The following is an 18,338-nucleotide window of genomic DNA, read 5'->3' on the forward strand; positions in this document are numbered from 1 at the left end:
ATTAAGTGCACATCATTTTTGAATATGATGTTTTATTTGTGGAAATGTAGATGATCTTTTCGCTAAACAGCAAACAAAATGATGTATCTCTGAAAAATATGATAATGCTTTTTAAGGATGTGCAGATGGTGTAGTTAGAACATCTGCAGCAGCAGAGGATCTGAAGAGAAGGGGAATTTTTTGAGAGGATGAGTTACTACCTCCCATCTATGTTTTTGCAATTTTGTTGCAATGTTCTTTACTGAGAGGCATTCTCTACCCTGGAGGGCTCAGTATTTGGCCTCTTTTCAGATCTTCTACTGGACTCAAGAAAATCTTAATCATAAAATCTACTAAGCAATTTAATCAGTCCATAGTGCATTTTCCAACATGTCACCAGCTCAGCTTTTTTAAATTTGCATCAAACAATGTTTATTTACACAAAGCACCTTCGTAAACAAAAAGTCATGTAATGGAGGAGGGCTAGAGAAGGTCAGAAAGATGGTCAGAGGTGTGGGAAGGTTTCAGGATGAACAATCACTATGTAGTCTTGCGTTTTTCAGTCCAGAAAGAAAATAACCAGGGAACAGGCCAGTGGTTCCTTTAGGGAGACAGTAGTGTGGATTGACATGTCACTGCCTTTTCAAGAAGGGAGGTGTGACAAATGAAGCAAACAGGAAGTTGGTTCAACTGGGACAAAAGACGTGGTTGGGCTGTGGATCTCCATGCCATGAGATGTTTTCTGTGACTGAAGCTTACACAGGTTCAAAGGTGCACGGAACAAAGCCATGGAAGAGAAATCCATTCAAGACTGCTGCTGCTTAGAAACTGCATCTGGTTTAGAAAACCTGCAAATGCCTACAAGCTCGAGAATACATGTGGAAAACATACAACCTTGTCTTGTTTTTGTACTCCTTGTAGGCGGCCTGGCTTTGTCCACTGATTGTTATTACAGAATCAAGTGAATTCTTGGTCTGCCCCTATGGGTTTATTCTTCTGTTCTCATACTTTAGTCTTCTTGATGGCAGAAATGGTTATGTGTGCAAACATGCAGGCAACAAATTAATGAAACTTATGAAGCAACTTCTAATGATCTTCCCTACCATTACACATCTTTTCATGTGTCAAGAGGAAAATGAATTATAGTGATAACATAATAGGTGCTGTGCCTGAAGACCATTGAAGAGATAAGGAGCACTTATAGTTTCTGCCTAGACTGTAGACTTAGCTTCATCTATCCTATATTAACATTTTCACAAAATTAGGAGAAGTTAAATATATAATTTTCAACATCCTCACTAAAATCTGGCTTTGGTTCTCCAGTTCAGAGGTGCTCAGATTTTTAAACTACCTCGGGAATGATGTCCACTTTAAAATACAAGTATTTTTGCCCATTTCACTGAAAGTCCAGTAGTCCAAGATAGTGAAGGTACTGTAAAAATTACTTCTTAAAATCAGTATTTATAACATTTTTAAATCTTCATTATATCACATTTCTATGTAATTTTTCTTTGTTTTTCTAATTCTGTTCATTTTGCAGGTTTTAGAAAGACTTATGTACTTCATGTTCTGTGAGTGAGAGCTTTGTCACTTCTTGTATTATGGCTAATGCAAATGGTGAGAACACTGTAGCTTCAGGTGGAGATTCTATCACCTTCAAATTTTTCCTCCTGAGAAGGAGGTTATTTTTTCCATGTTACACAGTGATCTTTTGTTGGACAGCTTCTTGACTGTCTTGCTCAGATTTTGACTTTCAAATTGATTTAAACAGCTCTGAAATGGAAAAAAAGTTTAACAAAACCTTATTTTAAGTGGGTTTAGATAAATTGCTCTGAGTCATTCTCTTCCCATCCACCATCACTGTAACAGCTTTGCAAAGTATTTCTTCCCAATCCCTAAAAGTTTCTTCCTGTTTTCTTTGGTGGCAAGACAAATATTAAAGTACAGAGAAAGTTAAGTAGTTCACTCTAGGTCATGTTTGCCAACAGTAATACTATATTTTGATCAAATAAGATGTAAATCACATTGTATGTTCTCCAGCTACCAGTGAAGAATCATCAAGATCGCAGCCAAGATCACACCAACAGTCACAATTATCCCAATTACCAGGCAAAAGACCAGAATTAAATTTGTCCTGGTTCTCCTTGATAACCCTAATTCTATTCTCCTTGCTTTTTTTTGGTTTGTGTTTCAAAACAGAAGGAGTATACAAACATTGCTATGTTCAAATTTTCAAATGAATTCAACATTTAATCTGATGAACAGGACTGAAAAGGAGTAGGGCTTGATTATTTACTATCTGACATCTTTCACAACCTTCAGGCTTTTACTGTATCATCAGCAGTTAGAATAGGAAATTTTTTATTGCAAAGATATATCTATCCACGGAAGATGCAAAGAAAGAGATCAACTCATATGGAGTTGGAAATGTCACTTTAACTGCTGTGAAACATAAGAAACTCCAATTCCTAAAGAGAAGCAAAAAGTATCTGTTTGGTACACATTAAGAATGACAAATAGAACAATATTTTTGTTTCAAGCAATGCTTTAATGTAAGATTTAAAGACATGTCCACATAAGATATATGAATGATACAGAAGAATCACGAGAGGTTGTCTGGCACTTGAGTTAGGCTGACTCCTTTGTTTTTTTCCTGGTACCAGGTGCTCTGTCACCCAGGGCTGAGGCACCAAGGGACTACCCTGCTGCAGGAGAATTTTAACAATGGCAATTGCTGCAATAATAAAGATAATAATGAAGACAAAAGAGAGCATGCTAACAAAAGACTGAATTCAAGGACTCGAGTGCTGCTTTTCAGTTCTGTCTCTATCAAGGTTTCAAAGCCTTTATTTAAAGCAAATCACCACTAGGCATGGAAAAGAGTTGTTTTGCGTGGCTCGGAAACACTGTAGTGAGGAGCAGCTGCATGAAGCTGAGAAGTAAAAGCTGTAGCAAGGATATCAAGTAAGAATGCATTTTATGATGCTGCAGCCTCTTCAACCATTCACCTGAGGAAACGGAGCCATTACTTAGGCTGTTTCTCTAAAACCATACTCACCAGTTAGAAGATGTGTCAAACAACAGGAAGAGTGGAAAATGCTGGAGGATAGTCAATCAACTTCCCCCATCTGCTTTTTGACAATGAATAAAGAAACACCTGCAATCTAAAACCAGTCACCTTGTTCTGAAATTTAATTGACCTTATTTGTTCAGTACCATTCAAATGAATCAGTGAATTGACAGACATCTTCCCAGATCTCTCCAGCTTTGACAGTTTTACGCAAGTCAACCCTAATTTCTCTTTCATTCTCCCTTATATAGATTCTAAAATAATAAGGTACTATTTTGTTGCTGACTGGTATGCAAAACTCATGTTCACCCTGATAGGAATTCTGTATAGCAGAATGACTGCTGGAAAATAATTTCTATTTCTATTTCTATTTCTATTTCTATTTCTGCTTCATTTCTAGTTCTATATAAGGTCATGTGCCACTGTCATCACTATAGTATCTAAGCAACTCTTCTGTCACATCATTTGAGTTTCATTCTCCTGCATCACAGAATTCTCATTCAGATAGTTTTAATCACAGCTTGTCTATAGGATTCCCCCATTTTTTCTGCAAGATACAGGACAGGTAAGAATGGTAAACTAGCTGAGAATAACATACATAGTAAGTCAAAATATTTGGGCTTTCACACAGTGTAGACCTACCTGCTTTTAGACTAATTCACTTCATTGTCTGGACTGTGTCTTTTCAGAATTACACGCAGTTGTAGGAAATGGACATTAATGAAAATTATCTTTGACTTTTGCAATTTCATTAATGTAATTTATTATCCCCTTGGCAAGATGTGAGTTGGGATCTCTAAGAACACTTCTATTTATAGGCTGTAACAGGAGCCTGATGAAGAGAAAACAACTTTTGTGTTGTTCACAGCTAATCTACTCAAGTTTTCTTGCTAGGCAAGAAAATCTTTCAATAATCAAGAACCAGAACTTCCCGAGAGACAGACTGGTAATACAAAAGGATGCCCTCCAAGCAAACACACATGCTTGAAATGCAAGCAGGAAGCAGAAAAAAGCAGCTACCCAGTTAGCTGGTTCACAATGAGGAAAGACAGATTCACACCAGGTGCATTTTTAAGCCTCTGACTGCACTCCTAAAGTCCAAGCAACACTCCCATTAGCCAGTGAGAATTTTGCCACAGACAGAATATGCCTTTCAAATACCTTCAGCTTACAGGTTAGGTTACAAAGATGTATTTAAACCAACTTTAACAAAACTATACTTAGCTTAGTAAAAGTAGAAAGAACAAGGGTTTTTTTGAAACATGCAAAGTGTAGTTTGATGACTTTCAACTTGAAGTCTACTGCCCACTACAGATCTGTGCACTACTTTGCTATAAAGAATTATGAAAAAAACACTATTCCATATTTTACACAATCACGTTGGAAAAAATTCCGAAACTAAAATTGTATGCACTCCTCTAGACATTTTCTGAGGTTCTACAAATAAAAAAAGATTGACAATGTATCTGAGAGTTTCAAGTAAATTTCCTCCAACTCTGCCCAAAATGTAGTGTATTAACTTTATCTGTTGATTATTTATATTCATATTTGCTAAAAACCCAAGTGCCTTTAAATGAAATGCAATTTCTCTTTATCCTCTTCTCCCTCAAGTATTTCACTGAGCTGATGTTCCTCCTAGATCATGTTTTGGGCTGTACAGTAGTGCTCCATCTACAACTAGATGCTTGTCCAAATGTTTATAATGTCCAGCAGCCAGCAGGAGTTCTCTCCACCAGTTTTTGGATCCAGAAAAAACTTATTTTATTTCTGTATTTGGCAGAGAGGAACAAGATTTGGCCTGTGCAGACTGGTTGGTTTTGGCTCTTAATATAATGGTGATGCAGAGCTTTTTTGCTTCCCTTCTGGATTATCTATGAGCCTTTTAATATGGTTTTATATGTCTTTTAAAATGGAAGATATAAGCTAATGGGAGAGCAGCATTACAAACACAGAGAGGAGATCCAGGTTGTTAGCCTGTCAGGGCACCAGGATTCCCTGTTTCATTTCTAAGCAAATTCAAGGACAACACAGCTTTGCTGATTGAAGGTTTGTACAGTAGCCAGTTACAGAGATGTGCCTTTTCTGTCTGAAGGAAGCTTTGGCACTGAGGTCTTCAGCAGGAAAGGGACTCAAAAGGGGTGGGGGCTACAATGGCCTCTGAGACACAGAAATGCTTCTGCCTCCGTCTTCTCCATAGCAGTGCATTGGACACACACCCCAGCTTGCTCTCTCACTCAAGACAACTGTGGAGCCTGGAGCACAGCTGGGATCTCAGTAGGCCAACACCCTTCGAGTGGCATCCTAATGAGGGTTATTCTCTGCTCTTGCATTCTTCACTTGTTGAGTCCTCCCTCCTCACAGGACTATTATTAGCAAATATGAACAAACACCCTTCCAGCTCCAAAGTCTTCACAAAACACTGAACAACACGAGTAGGAGCATGGAACACCCATCAGTGTTTCAGGGTAGGGATTTAGTAAGAAGGATATGTAGAAATGTCAACCACTAAAAAATGGGTATTTTCCTCACAGGAATCCCAATAATTTTTTATGAAAACAACTTTTCTTCTTCTGTTACATTTCTCTTGCTATGAAAGACAAGGAGAAAACTTAGGTCTGAACAGCTCTAAAAACAAAAGAAGAGACAAATTGCTAAAGACCACTCGTTTATGCAAGAAGATTATTATGTCTGTTTACCCAAAGGTCCCCAAGGAGCACAGTGATCACAGGTAAAGGAAACAGAAGTTTTTCATGCATAGATTTAAAATTAACTCATATGAAGTTTCAACACATGGAAAATCCACACAAATTCCTGTGAGATTTTTACCTGACCTGCAATATCTCTCTTCACTATCTCCTTCCCACCTCCCATGCATCAAAAACTGAAGCATAAAGTGTCACACTTTGTATTTTCAAGTGTTGGCTTTGGGGCCAGGTTTGCAGATGGTGATGCTGAATCTGGCCCCTGCTGCTCAGGTGGCAAAACATCAGAGCACCAGTAAGAGGGGGAAGGATGAGAAAAAGCAAGCACATTCACTGTTTATCAGCTGCATTGATGATTTTTAGCTCTATTGAAGACTTAAGGGCTCTCTCTCTAGGAAAGTGCTAGGAAGAAAGGCAAGCCACAAAGCAGACACATTTCTGCTTCCTGCCCTATGCTATAGCTCTGGCATGAAGAAATGTATCTCTGTGGAATAGTGAAAGGAGTGATCTAGATGACGAAAAAGACAAAATATACAAACATATGCTTATTGACTTGAGTGAGGCAGAGACATGTTCAGAATGTCTTCAATGTGATTTTAAAAAAATAAAATTAGGAGGTATTAGAGAGGACCCACTCTTTCCCTGACTAAAACTGATTTGTCCATTTTGCTGGCTGAAAGACATCTCCCAGAATTTTTGAGACTCCCTCCTCACAGACAGTATTGTACCAGTTGCCAGGGCCCAGGCAGGGAAGCTGCAGTGTTTCTCCTGTGAAGAGGGGCAGAGGCTGTCCAGGCTGGACACAGATGGGTCAAGTCAGCTCTGACTGACCCAGCCAGGGTCAGCCCTCCCCACTGGCCCAGCTTGTCCTGATTAGAGATATCTGATCAGCCAGTTTTGGATACTGGAAGAAAATCTATTTCAGTCGTTTAGATTACATGAAAGGGGAGATTATTGTCCTTTTTCCTGATATTGTTTGTGTGATTCTACCTTTCTTTATGTTTCAGCTTGTAGACCAGATAGACAAATGGCAAAGGAAAATATGGTCTCTCAACAGAAAGATTTTCTGGAATAGGTACAGAAATTATTTTGTTTGGTAGGTATGGTAAAGTTGTCTCAAATTCCCCAACCCCCATTTCAAAAACCCCCTTTTCATGAGGAACTGGGAAAGGCAGCATTGTACCATGGACAGAAATGCTACCCCTTTTCAGTCTGAACAACAGAACAACTGTCCTGTTCCCAGAGAACAGAACAGTTCTGCAAAATACAAGGGAGAAGCTATAAAGAACTACATCCAAACACAAGAAGTCTTCTTGCATCCACTGATACTGTCAGAAGGATCTTTCTCATTTCCTCCTGTCTCTGTTGGAAAAGTAAATACAATCTTCTGATGTGGCTAGACTTCTGACCATCCACAGAGAGCAAAACTAGGAGTTCTTCAGCTGATAACTTCTTCAATTTACCTAATTAAGACTTAATAATTTTTAAAGTCCAAACAATGTCACTCCTGGGGAAACAAAGCCCAGAAACTCCTTTGGACATCTCTGTACAAAGCCAAAGGATACTGATCTGGTATTAAACAGAACAATCCATTCTTCCTAATATTCTTAATTTACCTGAGAGCTTGTATTCCTCAGATTCCTGTATAGTCATAAATATTTTCTGAGTCAATAAATCTCAGTCCTTGTAAAAATTTTTCAATGGGTCTGTTGGGTGGTTTCATCTGACCACTTTTCACTAAGTCTATGCAGTTACAGCTTAAACACAAGCGAGTGAGTTGTCCTATTGATGACTCACTGACTCAAGTCGAAGGAAAAATTTTCATGCTTAAACCTAAACCAGATTAAGTACTCTGCTTATTCAGGTCTCAAAAAAGGAAGTTTCTACTATACAAAAAGGCATGTAAAGGCTGAATAGAGGGAGAAGCAGGGGGAAAGGAGGGGGGAAGCTTTGGGTGGTTTTTGACTGCCATATGGATTTAGAACATGAATGAACAAATTTTATGTTGCTGTACAATGGCAAAAAGGGCCTCCACAGACATACAAGAAATAATCTATCCTACTGAAGAGATAGGAAATAAGACATGGTTCCCACACCAGTATTAGCTAGGTAAACAACAGCGAAGGAAGAAACATGGGGAAGGATATTTTGAAGGATTCCTTTCTTTCTACTCTGCCATAATTTTGAATAAGACTTAAATTTACATTGTTCAGTGAAAAAAAAGAATTTTGATGAGCAAGGCATTTTTCATGCTTTCTCTGATTAGGAAAGGTTTCTGCGTGGCTGTTCACCTGCTTTGAGAAAATCAGCACACTGCTACCCTCATCATGAAGTCAGCAAAATCCCATTAGCATACAAGCTGAGAAAAATACTGGGGAACTGTTTTATGATGTATTCTTTTTAGTGTTAAATTTCAATATATCTACTGTGCATAAGAAAATTCCAGATGGTCACTAAGAGAAAAACACAAAAGTTGGTTTTCCTGCTTCTGTATTGAACTGTAAAAGAGACAACAGACAAACCTGTGCTGCTGGTGCCACCAGGCTTAGTGAGGTAAAAAGAAATCTCTGTTAACCAAAACTGATGCAGTAAAAAATAAGCAGGTAATAGAAAACCCTCTTTATTTTAGCCTGATTTTTTACAAAGAACAAATAAAATACTCATTCCTACCACAAGGAACCTCTTCATTTCTATTCTGTCACTTTCTCTTATATGTCTCTTTTACTGGGCTGCATTTCATGGCTGTCATCGCAGCACACAAGCTCCAGCCTATATAGTACCAGTGACATGCAGTCTTATGAAGATTGAGTACTACATAAAAAACACAAGGCTGAATCGCTACAACACTACAAGCATCTCTGTGAGCTTACCAGTTGATGTGTACACTGTGTATTTTACAGATGCAACAATATTTCCATTTTGTTGAGTTTCGCACTGGAAAGTGACTGAATGGGTATCACTGCAAAATTCCATAATAGCCTGACCACTGGGAAGAATATGTGCTTTATGGCCATATATAAAAGAAAAGGGAGGGGGAAAAAAGGGGGTTTTTTAATAGACATGCAAAGACAAGTTGTGTTGTGTCAGATGCACAGAAATATGTTTATTCTACTCCCACAGCTTCCAATTGGTCATGAACTTTTGGGCCCTGGGAAAATTTCTCCCATCTCTGTCTCCTACTTGAACAATTAGGAAGGACAATATGGTTATGACTTGCTGCACATATGTTCATCAGGCCCTATGTCCCATTCTTCTAAACATTACTCTAAAACTATTCTTTCCCTCACATAAGCAGGAAATTGAAGCTGCATAATGGAGCAAAGTCATGTGAATTCTTGTATTACCAACTCACCAGTGAGAAACAAGGGCTTAAGTGCATTATGACAGCAAAGGACATAATCTGCCCAGAAGTCTGTAAAATTCATAAGGAGAATGTGATAAATACATGCAGTATCAATTTTTTCTGCGCAAACTGTAATTCAATTATTATAGTTTGGAATTAACATCTTCCAAACATATTTAAATCAATATGCAGGAGGTATATGAAGTAGAAGATATCTTCACCTGGGCAAGGACCTCAGAAAATGGTATTTCCCCTATATGACAAACTTTAATAGGTATATCATCAACTATATGAAACATCTCTGTATAGATCATAAAGTTCATAATCATTTGAGCCACAGAATGTTACTTGGAAATTATCTTTTTCCTTAAAATTACTTACTCTACATTTTGCTTGGTCTAATGCCTAGAATGAAGAATGCAGCAGAAACCAATTATTTTACAGGGACTTGAAATCAAGAGCATATCAGTACAGAAAGGAGATCTAAAACATTACTGGATTGCTTAACAGAGTAAGTGAAGGATGGTATGCCATCACTTCATTCTACTTCCACCACACTAACAGAGAATATTTCCTTTAAAGCAATTTACATGCTCTCCATTACTGTATCACAGTGTTTAATTTACATCCACAGTCACCTGGCCTACAGCATTCCTCCACATGGACAATATTTTTTCCTTCAGTCCCAGGGCATCCACTAGCTAACAGAACTTCTCAAAAGCCAATCCTCTTGAGGGGAAAAAGCTTTCTTCATTTCCTTCATATTCTATTTTTACCTTATCTTTCTTTTTCCTGGGTATTAATATGATGTTTCTACCAAACACCAGGCAAAACAAACCTTCTTAGAGTGCCTGCTAAATCTATCCTATGCTGGTGTCTAAGATTTCAGTACAACATCCACTTCTGTCAGACTTTGCGCCCAATGGAGACAGATTCTTAGAGCGTCAGAGAAAGAGCTGAAAATTAATTCAAAACTTTTCTTACAGCATAAACACTTAAAAGAAGCTAATATATGTTCTGCAAAACAGTTTGTTCACTTTAAATATCAAAGCATTCAGGCTCCTGGCCCTTAAATGCTCAAATCAGATGGCACAGAGAATACTGTGCTGACTGCCAACTCAAATCTTCCTCCAATCTTGTGACTGTCTGAGTGTCTTCAACTCCCACCAAGGTCAACAGACACTGAAGGCACTGAAATCCTGAAGGCACTGGGGCTGCAGGGTCTGAAGTTACCTAACAGTGACCAAGAGCGTGTGATACAGGAATACCACCAACAGCCTTCAAAATGAAGCCTCTCAGGGCACAGAGGCTGGTGGTTAGTAATACAAGGTTTCTCATGAGAAAAGGTGATTAAGAGAAAACCATTAATGTTGCCCACCAGGACTACATGGAGGCTCTTAGTGAAGACAACAGGAGGTAACCTGTGACACGTGTGAAGTTAAGGAACATCCTGCAAAACATTGAAGGAACCAGAAAAGTGTTCAATTTCACCATCAAGATTTCAATGGGAGCATCCTCATTTTAACAATTACACATATATTCAAAACAAGTGCTATAATTGTTTTTGCCAAACAGTGTGTACACAGTTAATTGGAATGACATAGCTTGTGGGGGAGGCAGGAATAATATGCTTAGGCCCAGTAAACACTGAAGGTTTTGCCATTTTTCCAGAAGCATTTTGCTTACTAATAGACATGGAAAGAGGAGAGTTAAACCCCCTTTGCAGTGGAATAATAAACAGGAAATTGGTTTGAATATTGCATTTATGATGCATCTGCCTTCCTTAAATGTGTATTATATAAATAAATAGATTTCAGAATGTTTCAGAGATGCCATGCAAATCATGTGAAACAAAACTTCAAGTGACAGAGGGAAACACCACCACTTGCTGAAAATAACACAGAATGAGGATCATTTTCTGTTCCAGAGAATGTCTCATAGATGCAGAGACAGAGGTGTAGATGGCAGTGAACTGACATCTTTATTAAAGGCATTCCTCTCTCTTCAGTGCCATGTAGGTTATATTAGCTAACAAAAAGACAGGAAATCTATGAAAAGGCCAGCTTGATAAAATCTGTGTACTGGGCTAACTGTAGTCACATTCACCAGGAAAAAATCTCACCATGTCTTATCCATGGGAATATTAAAATTTGAGGAGTATGTCATACAAAAAGTGTCAATGAAAAAAACTCTTTTAATTAGATCTGCAAGTTCTTTTGGTACTCCTCTGCCTCTTCCTTTTAGACAGGTTTTTCTCTCATCCTTGTGTTTCATTCCCCCACCTCTTCTTTGTTGCTGCCAATGCTGAGGAAATTAACTACTGATATGCTCTAACAAATGAAGTCATAACTTCAACCAGTCATACAAGTTAACCTAAGAGTGGCCACACCGCAGTAAAATAAATTACCTAAATGAAATTCACCCTAAAGAAATGTAAATTAACAGACTGCAAGGGGGATGGTAAGAGGCATGATCCACAGAGCTCTGAATACTTTGCAATACCAAAACAGCAATTCTCCGAGAAATCTAGAGGTAAGAGAGGACAAAACAATTAAATCACAAAGACGCGAAGGCAAAACTGAGGAGAGTATAACAAGACACCATTGACATATGCTTTAATTATGCTCTAAGGCCTATGTAAACCTGGATTATGACTAAAGGAGCAATGGATTTGAGCCTCAGCATTCCTGTGAAAAAATAAAGAAAATTGTGTCAGTTCAGAAATCAAGAAATATAAAGAGCTAGGTAAATGAATCTAGGGAATAAGAAGGACTGTGAAGGAGAAAAATAGTTTGCAGCATTACTGGAAGAACCAAAAAGCTACCTTTCAGCCTTTCAAAAGACAAACAGAATCATAGAATGGTTCGGGTTGGAAGTGACCTTAAAGATCTAGTTCAACACCCCTGCCACAGGCAGGGACACCTTCTACTAGACCATGTTGCTCAAAGCCTGATCCAGCCTGACTTTGTTCGCAAATGTTCGCATTTCCAGAAATGGGGTATGCACTTCTCAGGCGACTGTTCCAGTGCCTCACCACTCTCATAATAAAGAATTTCTTCCTAGTATAAATCTGCCCCCTTGTCCTATCACTACATGTTCTCGTAAAAAGTTCCCCTCCAGCTTTCTTGTAGGCCCCCTTTAGGTACTGGAAAGTGCTATTAGGTCTCCCCAGAAGCTTTCTCTTCTCCAGGCTGAATGACCCCAGATCTCTCAGCCTGTATGTCATAGGAGAGATGCTCCAGCCTTCTGATCATCTTCATGGTCCTCCTCTGGAATTGCTCCAGAAGGTCCACATCCTTCTGATGCTGGGGTCCCAGAGCTGGATGCTGTACTCTGGGTGGGGTCTTGCAAGAACAGAGTAGAGGGGCAGAATCATCTCCCTTGATCTGCTGGTCACACTTCCTTTGATTCAGCCCAGGACATGTCTGGCTTTCACCAACACCCCCAAATCCTTCTCCTCAGGGCTGCTCTCTATTTGATTTCCACCCAGTCTGTATTTATGCTTGGGATTGCTTTGACCCAGGTGCAGGACCTTGCCCGTAGCCCTGCTGAACTCCATGAGGTTAACACAGATCCACATTTCCAGCCTGTCCAGGTCCATCTGGATTTCGTGTTGTCCTTGATATCTCTGTCCAGATTTAATTCTATCAGGGTTTTAGCTTTCATAACTTGAATTCTGGACAATTTCTCTGTATTCCTCCCAGGCCACCTGTCTGTGCTCCCAGCCTCTGTAGGTTTCCTGGTTTGTGTTTGAGTTTGTCCAGGAGCTGTTTTTTCATCCCTGCAGGCCTTCTGGCATTTTTGCCTGACTTCCTCTTTGTTGGGATGCATCTCACTTGAGCTTGGAGAAGGATTCGTAAAAATCAACCAACTTTCTTGGACCCTTCTTCCTTCCAGGGCTTTACTCCACATTGCTCCACCAAGCAGATCCCTGAAGAGGCAGGGTCTGCTCTCTGAAAATCCAGGGTAAGCATGACATGCATTGAACAGCCCAGACTAGAATGAAGGCTCCAAACATGATCTGATCTCCAAATATGAGATGATGACTTTTTCTTTTTTTTTTTTTTTGGTTAGAGTTTCTCTTCTGAATTCTTCTGTGAGATTATATAATTTTTAGAATAATATAAAATACAACATATAAACATATTTAATAGATCTCCAAATATGAGATGATGACTTTTTCTTTTTTTTTTTTTTTGGTTAGAGTTTCTCTTCTGAATTCTTCTGTGAGATTATATAATTTTTAGAATAATATAAAATACAACATATAAACATATTTAATAGACATAAATTATATAAAATATAATATATAGATATATAAATATAATTTTATTGGGTCTGGCTGGCATGGAATTTACTTTTCCCACAGCAGCTCTCATAGTGCTGTGCTCTGTATTTGTAGCTGGAATGTTTTTGGTAATGCACAGAGGTTTTGGCTACTGCTGAGCATCAGGGCTAGCTCTTCACCATCCCTTTCTCCAACGACCAGGTGGGCAAGAGGCCAGTGGGGGACACAGCCAAGACAGCTAACCCAACCTGACCAAAGGGATTTTTCGTATACCATATGGTGTCTTGCTCAGCCATAAAACCTCAGAAAAACTGAGATGGGAGGAAAAAACACATTTATTAAGGCGTTTTCCTTCCAAAGCAACCACTGTGCATGCCAAGGCCCTGTTTCCTGGGAAGAGTCTAGACACGACCTGCTGATGAGAAGTAGAGAATAATTCTGTTTGTTTGTTTCCTTTGCTTCTGTGCACAGGCTTTGCTTTTCTTTATTAAACTGCCTTCATCTTGACCTATTACTTTTTTATCCAAAATTTTTCCCCCTGTCCTTCTAAGGAGGGGAGTGAAACAGCAGCTTGGTGGGCACTTGGCATCAGCCCAGGTCAGCCCACCAAAACATTAACTCTGAGGGACCAAAGATAAAACTGAGACAAAATTTAGGGAAATTCCCTGAAAACACAGCACATTTGAGGTGTTCTAGAGGGAGAGGACATAAGAAGCACATTCTTATTAATCAAAAGATGCATGCATTGGAGAAGTGAGATTATTAAGGGTATGGGGATATATATACTACATTATTACATGGAACACATAAGCAGAATTGAAATTATGAAGTGAAGAATGAAAAATATTAAAGTATGCAGAAGTAAAATATATCTCTGACAGCATTTTCTCTTTGTCCTTCAAACCATGTGCTCAGTTGCATAGCACCATATTGGGTGAGGGGAGGTGTCTCCAGTATTTTGGGTCTCTCTTTGTTCTGGGGAGTCCACGAGATTTAGCAGGTTTTGTACCTGGTGGTTATTTGATGCTATTTCTTGACTATTGCTGTTCTGCTTGTTAGCAACAGTTAGTTTTTCATTTACATCTACTCATAATCATTCTTTATTGGTGAAAAGGGATTGGTTGAACCTATAAAGGGAGGCAACTCCTTTCACAGTGTTCCCCTTTAAATTACCTCAAACCAAGACAATCTCTCAAACCCATAGTGTCTTAAGATGTGAAATCAGATGGAGTCAAGGAAGTTCTATCAATAGAAATATGAAAAAATGACTGAATAAAATATAAAGGCATACACTGGAAAACATCAGATAGACGCAGACAAAAATTTGCCTTCTCTTTCTTTTTTCCATGGTCTTATGTGGAGCTGAATTTGTTCAGAAAAGAAAAAATAGCATTTTTGATTCAAGACTGCTTCCTAAGTAATATAATTACCACCTCACAGCAGTTTCTATCATCACGCCAAATGCAGAATTGTCTCCTTAGGGCTCATCTCATTTTTCCTCTTTCCCTTTCTACTCCAGAATGATACCTCTCCTCTCCATTGCACAATTTATAAATTGTATAAATGTGGAATACAGAACAGGCTACTGCAGGAAAGCAATTTTTTGGCAATATTGTATGTGGGAAGACATCTGTGAGAAGCATCAGAAGATCTTTCATCTTCTGAACATCTCACAGATGTTCACAAATAGCGAAAATTGTTACTTTGGGGAAGGCAGCTCATGTGCCAATAAATGTAGGGAACTGGATTAAAATAGGAGCTCGCAGGCTGTGAAATTAATAAAACAACAGATCTGACCTAAAATCCTAATGACAATCAGCCTGATTGTTTCTGTTAATTATAGTTATTGGCAATTGAAATCAATGAGAGGTGAATGAGGGCAAGCAAATTACAACTGCTAAATTGCTTCAGTTAGCACTTTTTTTTTCTTTTTACCAAAACCAAATGACAATATGTTTTATTCATTTGCTTTGTTACTTATCACATGTAACTGTATTCTCCAAATCCTACTTCTGTGAACATAGTGGCATTCAGACCTGAACTCAAAGTCTGAAGTTACATATGGAAAACAATGAAAGGGGATTGAAATGCCCAATTAACAGTAAACTCACTCCTTGAAATCTTTCTGTAGAAATATGAAATTTGCCAACATTTTTGCTTTCACTGACTAGACCAGAAAAAAAAGACATTTATGAAATTTATTGTAACATCTAATATGAAGAGCATTCATGTTTAAACAAATCTTGAGATTATTCTTTAAAAGAAAAAATGTATTTTTCTTATAAACAAGTCTATGGTGTTAAATTAGCCTTCTGAATGCTCTGAAAAGTGTAGTGTCTAGGTTCTATGTAAATTATAGGTCTTCCCTGAAAAGACTTAAGAAAAGTTTCCATTAAACAATATTCAGTTAGCTAGTTTCCTAGTTCTTTCTGGCTAACATATGCCATCCCACTTGATTTTTCCTCCATCACTCTTCAAGGTCAGGTTTACACAGCCAACACAAAGATGAGTCAACTAGGTACAGTATTTTAATTAGGTTTTAATCACTGTGATCTGGTTCCATCCATTTTTAATGGTATCTTGAGGTTCCAAAATGCATAAAAAGCAAAAGGTTCTCATCTCTATATGGTATTGAGATCTGGATTATATATTTAGTCCTGATAGCATGCAGTTTTGCATGTTTGCTTATGATCATGCTGAGATAGAGTAACTGTTTCAGAGAGAAATTACCTTAGTGAAGCTCCTTTGCAAATTATTAATTAAATAAGCAGTAGGTCTTTTCAATCTTTCCAAATGCAGAGAGAAAGTCACTGTGACTGTATTTACAAGTCTACACTGCCAGTCCCGCCTACTCAGAATATTTTTTTCTGATAACAAATACTTTCCACTGTAAAGTTTGCTTTCACTGTCTCTCAGTGTTTTATATTCAAGATTTATGTTTACAAAATGTTATTTCTGTGCAGCAATGCAAGCTTATATATCACTTCTTGCTACTAAATCTCTGAGTAACGTTTACAGTTTTCACACACTATCCAAAAGTTTAAATTTCTCAGGATAAAAGGAACGGATCCATTTCTCTTTCAGTGAGTGATACACAAACATAAAACCTTTATTCTTGCATTTTAAAGGTTGCTACTCTACAGCAGCACAGTGCATTCTCCACAGTGGCACACTGATACTGTAATCTTTTTCTCAACATAATAAATGAGCCATCAAAATCTTAATCTTCTGTTATCTCTGTCTCTGTGGTTTTGACATTTACTTCAGCATATACGCTGCGCTTGTCAGACCAGTCTTCTGGTGTACGCACAACAATCCTTAAACAATAGCTATCCAGCCGAATGAAAAAATATCCAGCCTTAGCCAAAACACAAGGAAAAATATTGTAAGATTAAAATCCTATTTTAATGTGTCCTAAAGAGACAACCTTTAAAACAGCTAGTGTATCCCCAAGCTCTGTATCTAATAAGGTTCCGAAAATTACAACTATTTTAGAAAATGGTCCCCACCACGGACATCCTATCATGTTTCTCTTAGCTTCTTTTAAATTCATGGGGCAGACTTTCAACTGTCTTGTCTGGTTACAACTACCACAGCACAGCAGAGAGCTGGAAGAGAACTTAAGGATCCTGTCTACAGTCTAAGTACAGTCCTGTTTAAAAATATCTGTTTTCAGCTTGGTACAATGAGGGGTGCTCTTTCTTCCTTGTGAAGAATAAACAAACATACAAAAACTAATTGGAGAGAGGACTAGGACAGTTTCAGATGATGTGAATTTGCAGCACAACAGACTTCTGAGAATTCATATTAGCTTACAGTATGCCCCAAACCTCTACCCTGAAAGTCGGCATTACTGTAATTCAGTTTTGAGGTGACAAGCTGAGTGTAGCCACAGTGGGGTGTCATCATATCGGAAAGGAGAAGATGCCATTTCCCACACAGAAACAAATTATGAAAAAAAATTAAAAAATGCAAAGCTTTAGAAACAAGAAGACACACAAAACATCAGATATTACTAATGAGATGTTGAGGTACTTTGCTGGCCCACAAAATCAAACTTTTCATTCTAGTTGAAGATACCAACCACGATATCCTTTCAGGGTGCTACTGGCTGCAGGAGCACCACAAGTTGCAGCATGGCTCTTTTTCCAGAGATTCGAAATGATGAAATTACTGTAGCTCTAAATAAAAAAGATAGTGCATTTTTAAAGTAGTATTACTCCAAATTAACCTTTAAACGCATCTAAACATTAAAAGCTGATTGATTCTAAATTAACAAGTTAATCAGGAAGCCCCAATCCTGATTTTTGATGTAATTACATTTAACTTTAAAAGCCACTAAAAGAAACTTTGAGGGAAATAGGATCATTGAACAAAACACTTTTTATATGAATTATATGAATCTTCAATGTCAATATCACAAAACAAAATCTTGTACTTCTTTCTTTACTTGCATTTCCTCCATCCATTTTAATTGAACCAAACTGTTAAGAAAACTTCCGGTGAGAAATTATAAATCTTTCTACTTATATAAGATGTCTGGTTCCAGTTGCATCAGGTTCAGATAAAAATATAGCGTTAGCCCTATGCAAAAAGAATTATGTATATAAGCTTTCATTAGCATTAATAGGAGTTATATATGTAAATCCCACACATGCTGTGATAAGAATGTGCTAAGAAACTGCATTTACATTCCTGTCAGGGGGCTGCAATTAGTACCAGCACAGCAAAGGCAGCCTGTATTCCTCTCGACATTTGGAAGCCTTGTAAAACCTGTGCAGAACAGAAATCTTTGCCATTATACCTCATTTTAATTACAAGCCACATCACAGCATACGTGCAGAATATTTTGATAAACACTTTAAAAGCCCACAGAAGTCCTACTAAAAATGTTAACTGAGAGCACTCAAAGTCATGGTTGTGAACCTGACAGGAACTCACTCACTCCTGAGCTGG

General features: G+C 38.1%; 1 protein-coding gene across 1 annotated transcript; it reads right to left on the reverse strand.

Moving 5' to 3' along the window:
* Nucleotides 1–1,675: 1,675 nt before the first annotated feature.
* Nucleotides 1,676–17,291, reverse strand: SPACA1 (sperm acrosome associated 1). The gene is given in 8 exon segments (XM_085056743.1): nucleotides 1,676–1,746; nucleotides 2,016–2,150; nucleotides 3,260–3,277; nucleotides 8,622–8,710; nucleotides 9,253–9,305; nucleotides 9,307–9,395; nucleotides 9,733–9,804; nucleotides 17,219–17,291. Coding segments are annotated over 8 exon segments (600 nt in total).
* Between the last annotated feature and the right edge of the window lie 1,047 nt (nucleotides 17,292–18,338).

Source organism: Lichenostomus cassidix, chromosome 3, assembly GCF_008360975.1.
Source record: "Lichenostomus cassidix isolate B80296 chromosome 3, HeHo_3.0, whole genome shotgun sequence".
Classification (NCBI taxonomy): Eukaryota; Metazoa; Chordata; class Aves; order Passeriformes; family Meliphagidae; genus Lichenostomus; species Lichenostomus cassidix.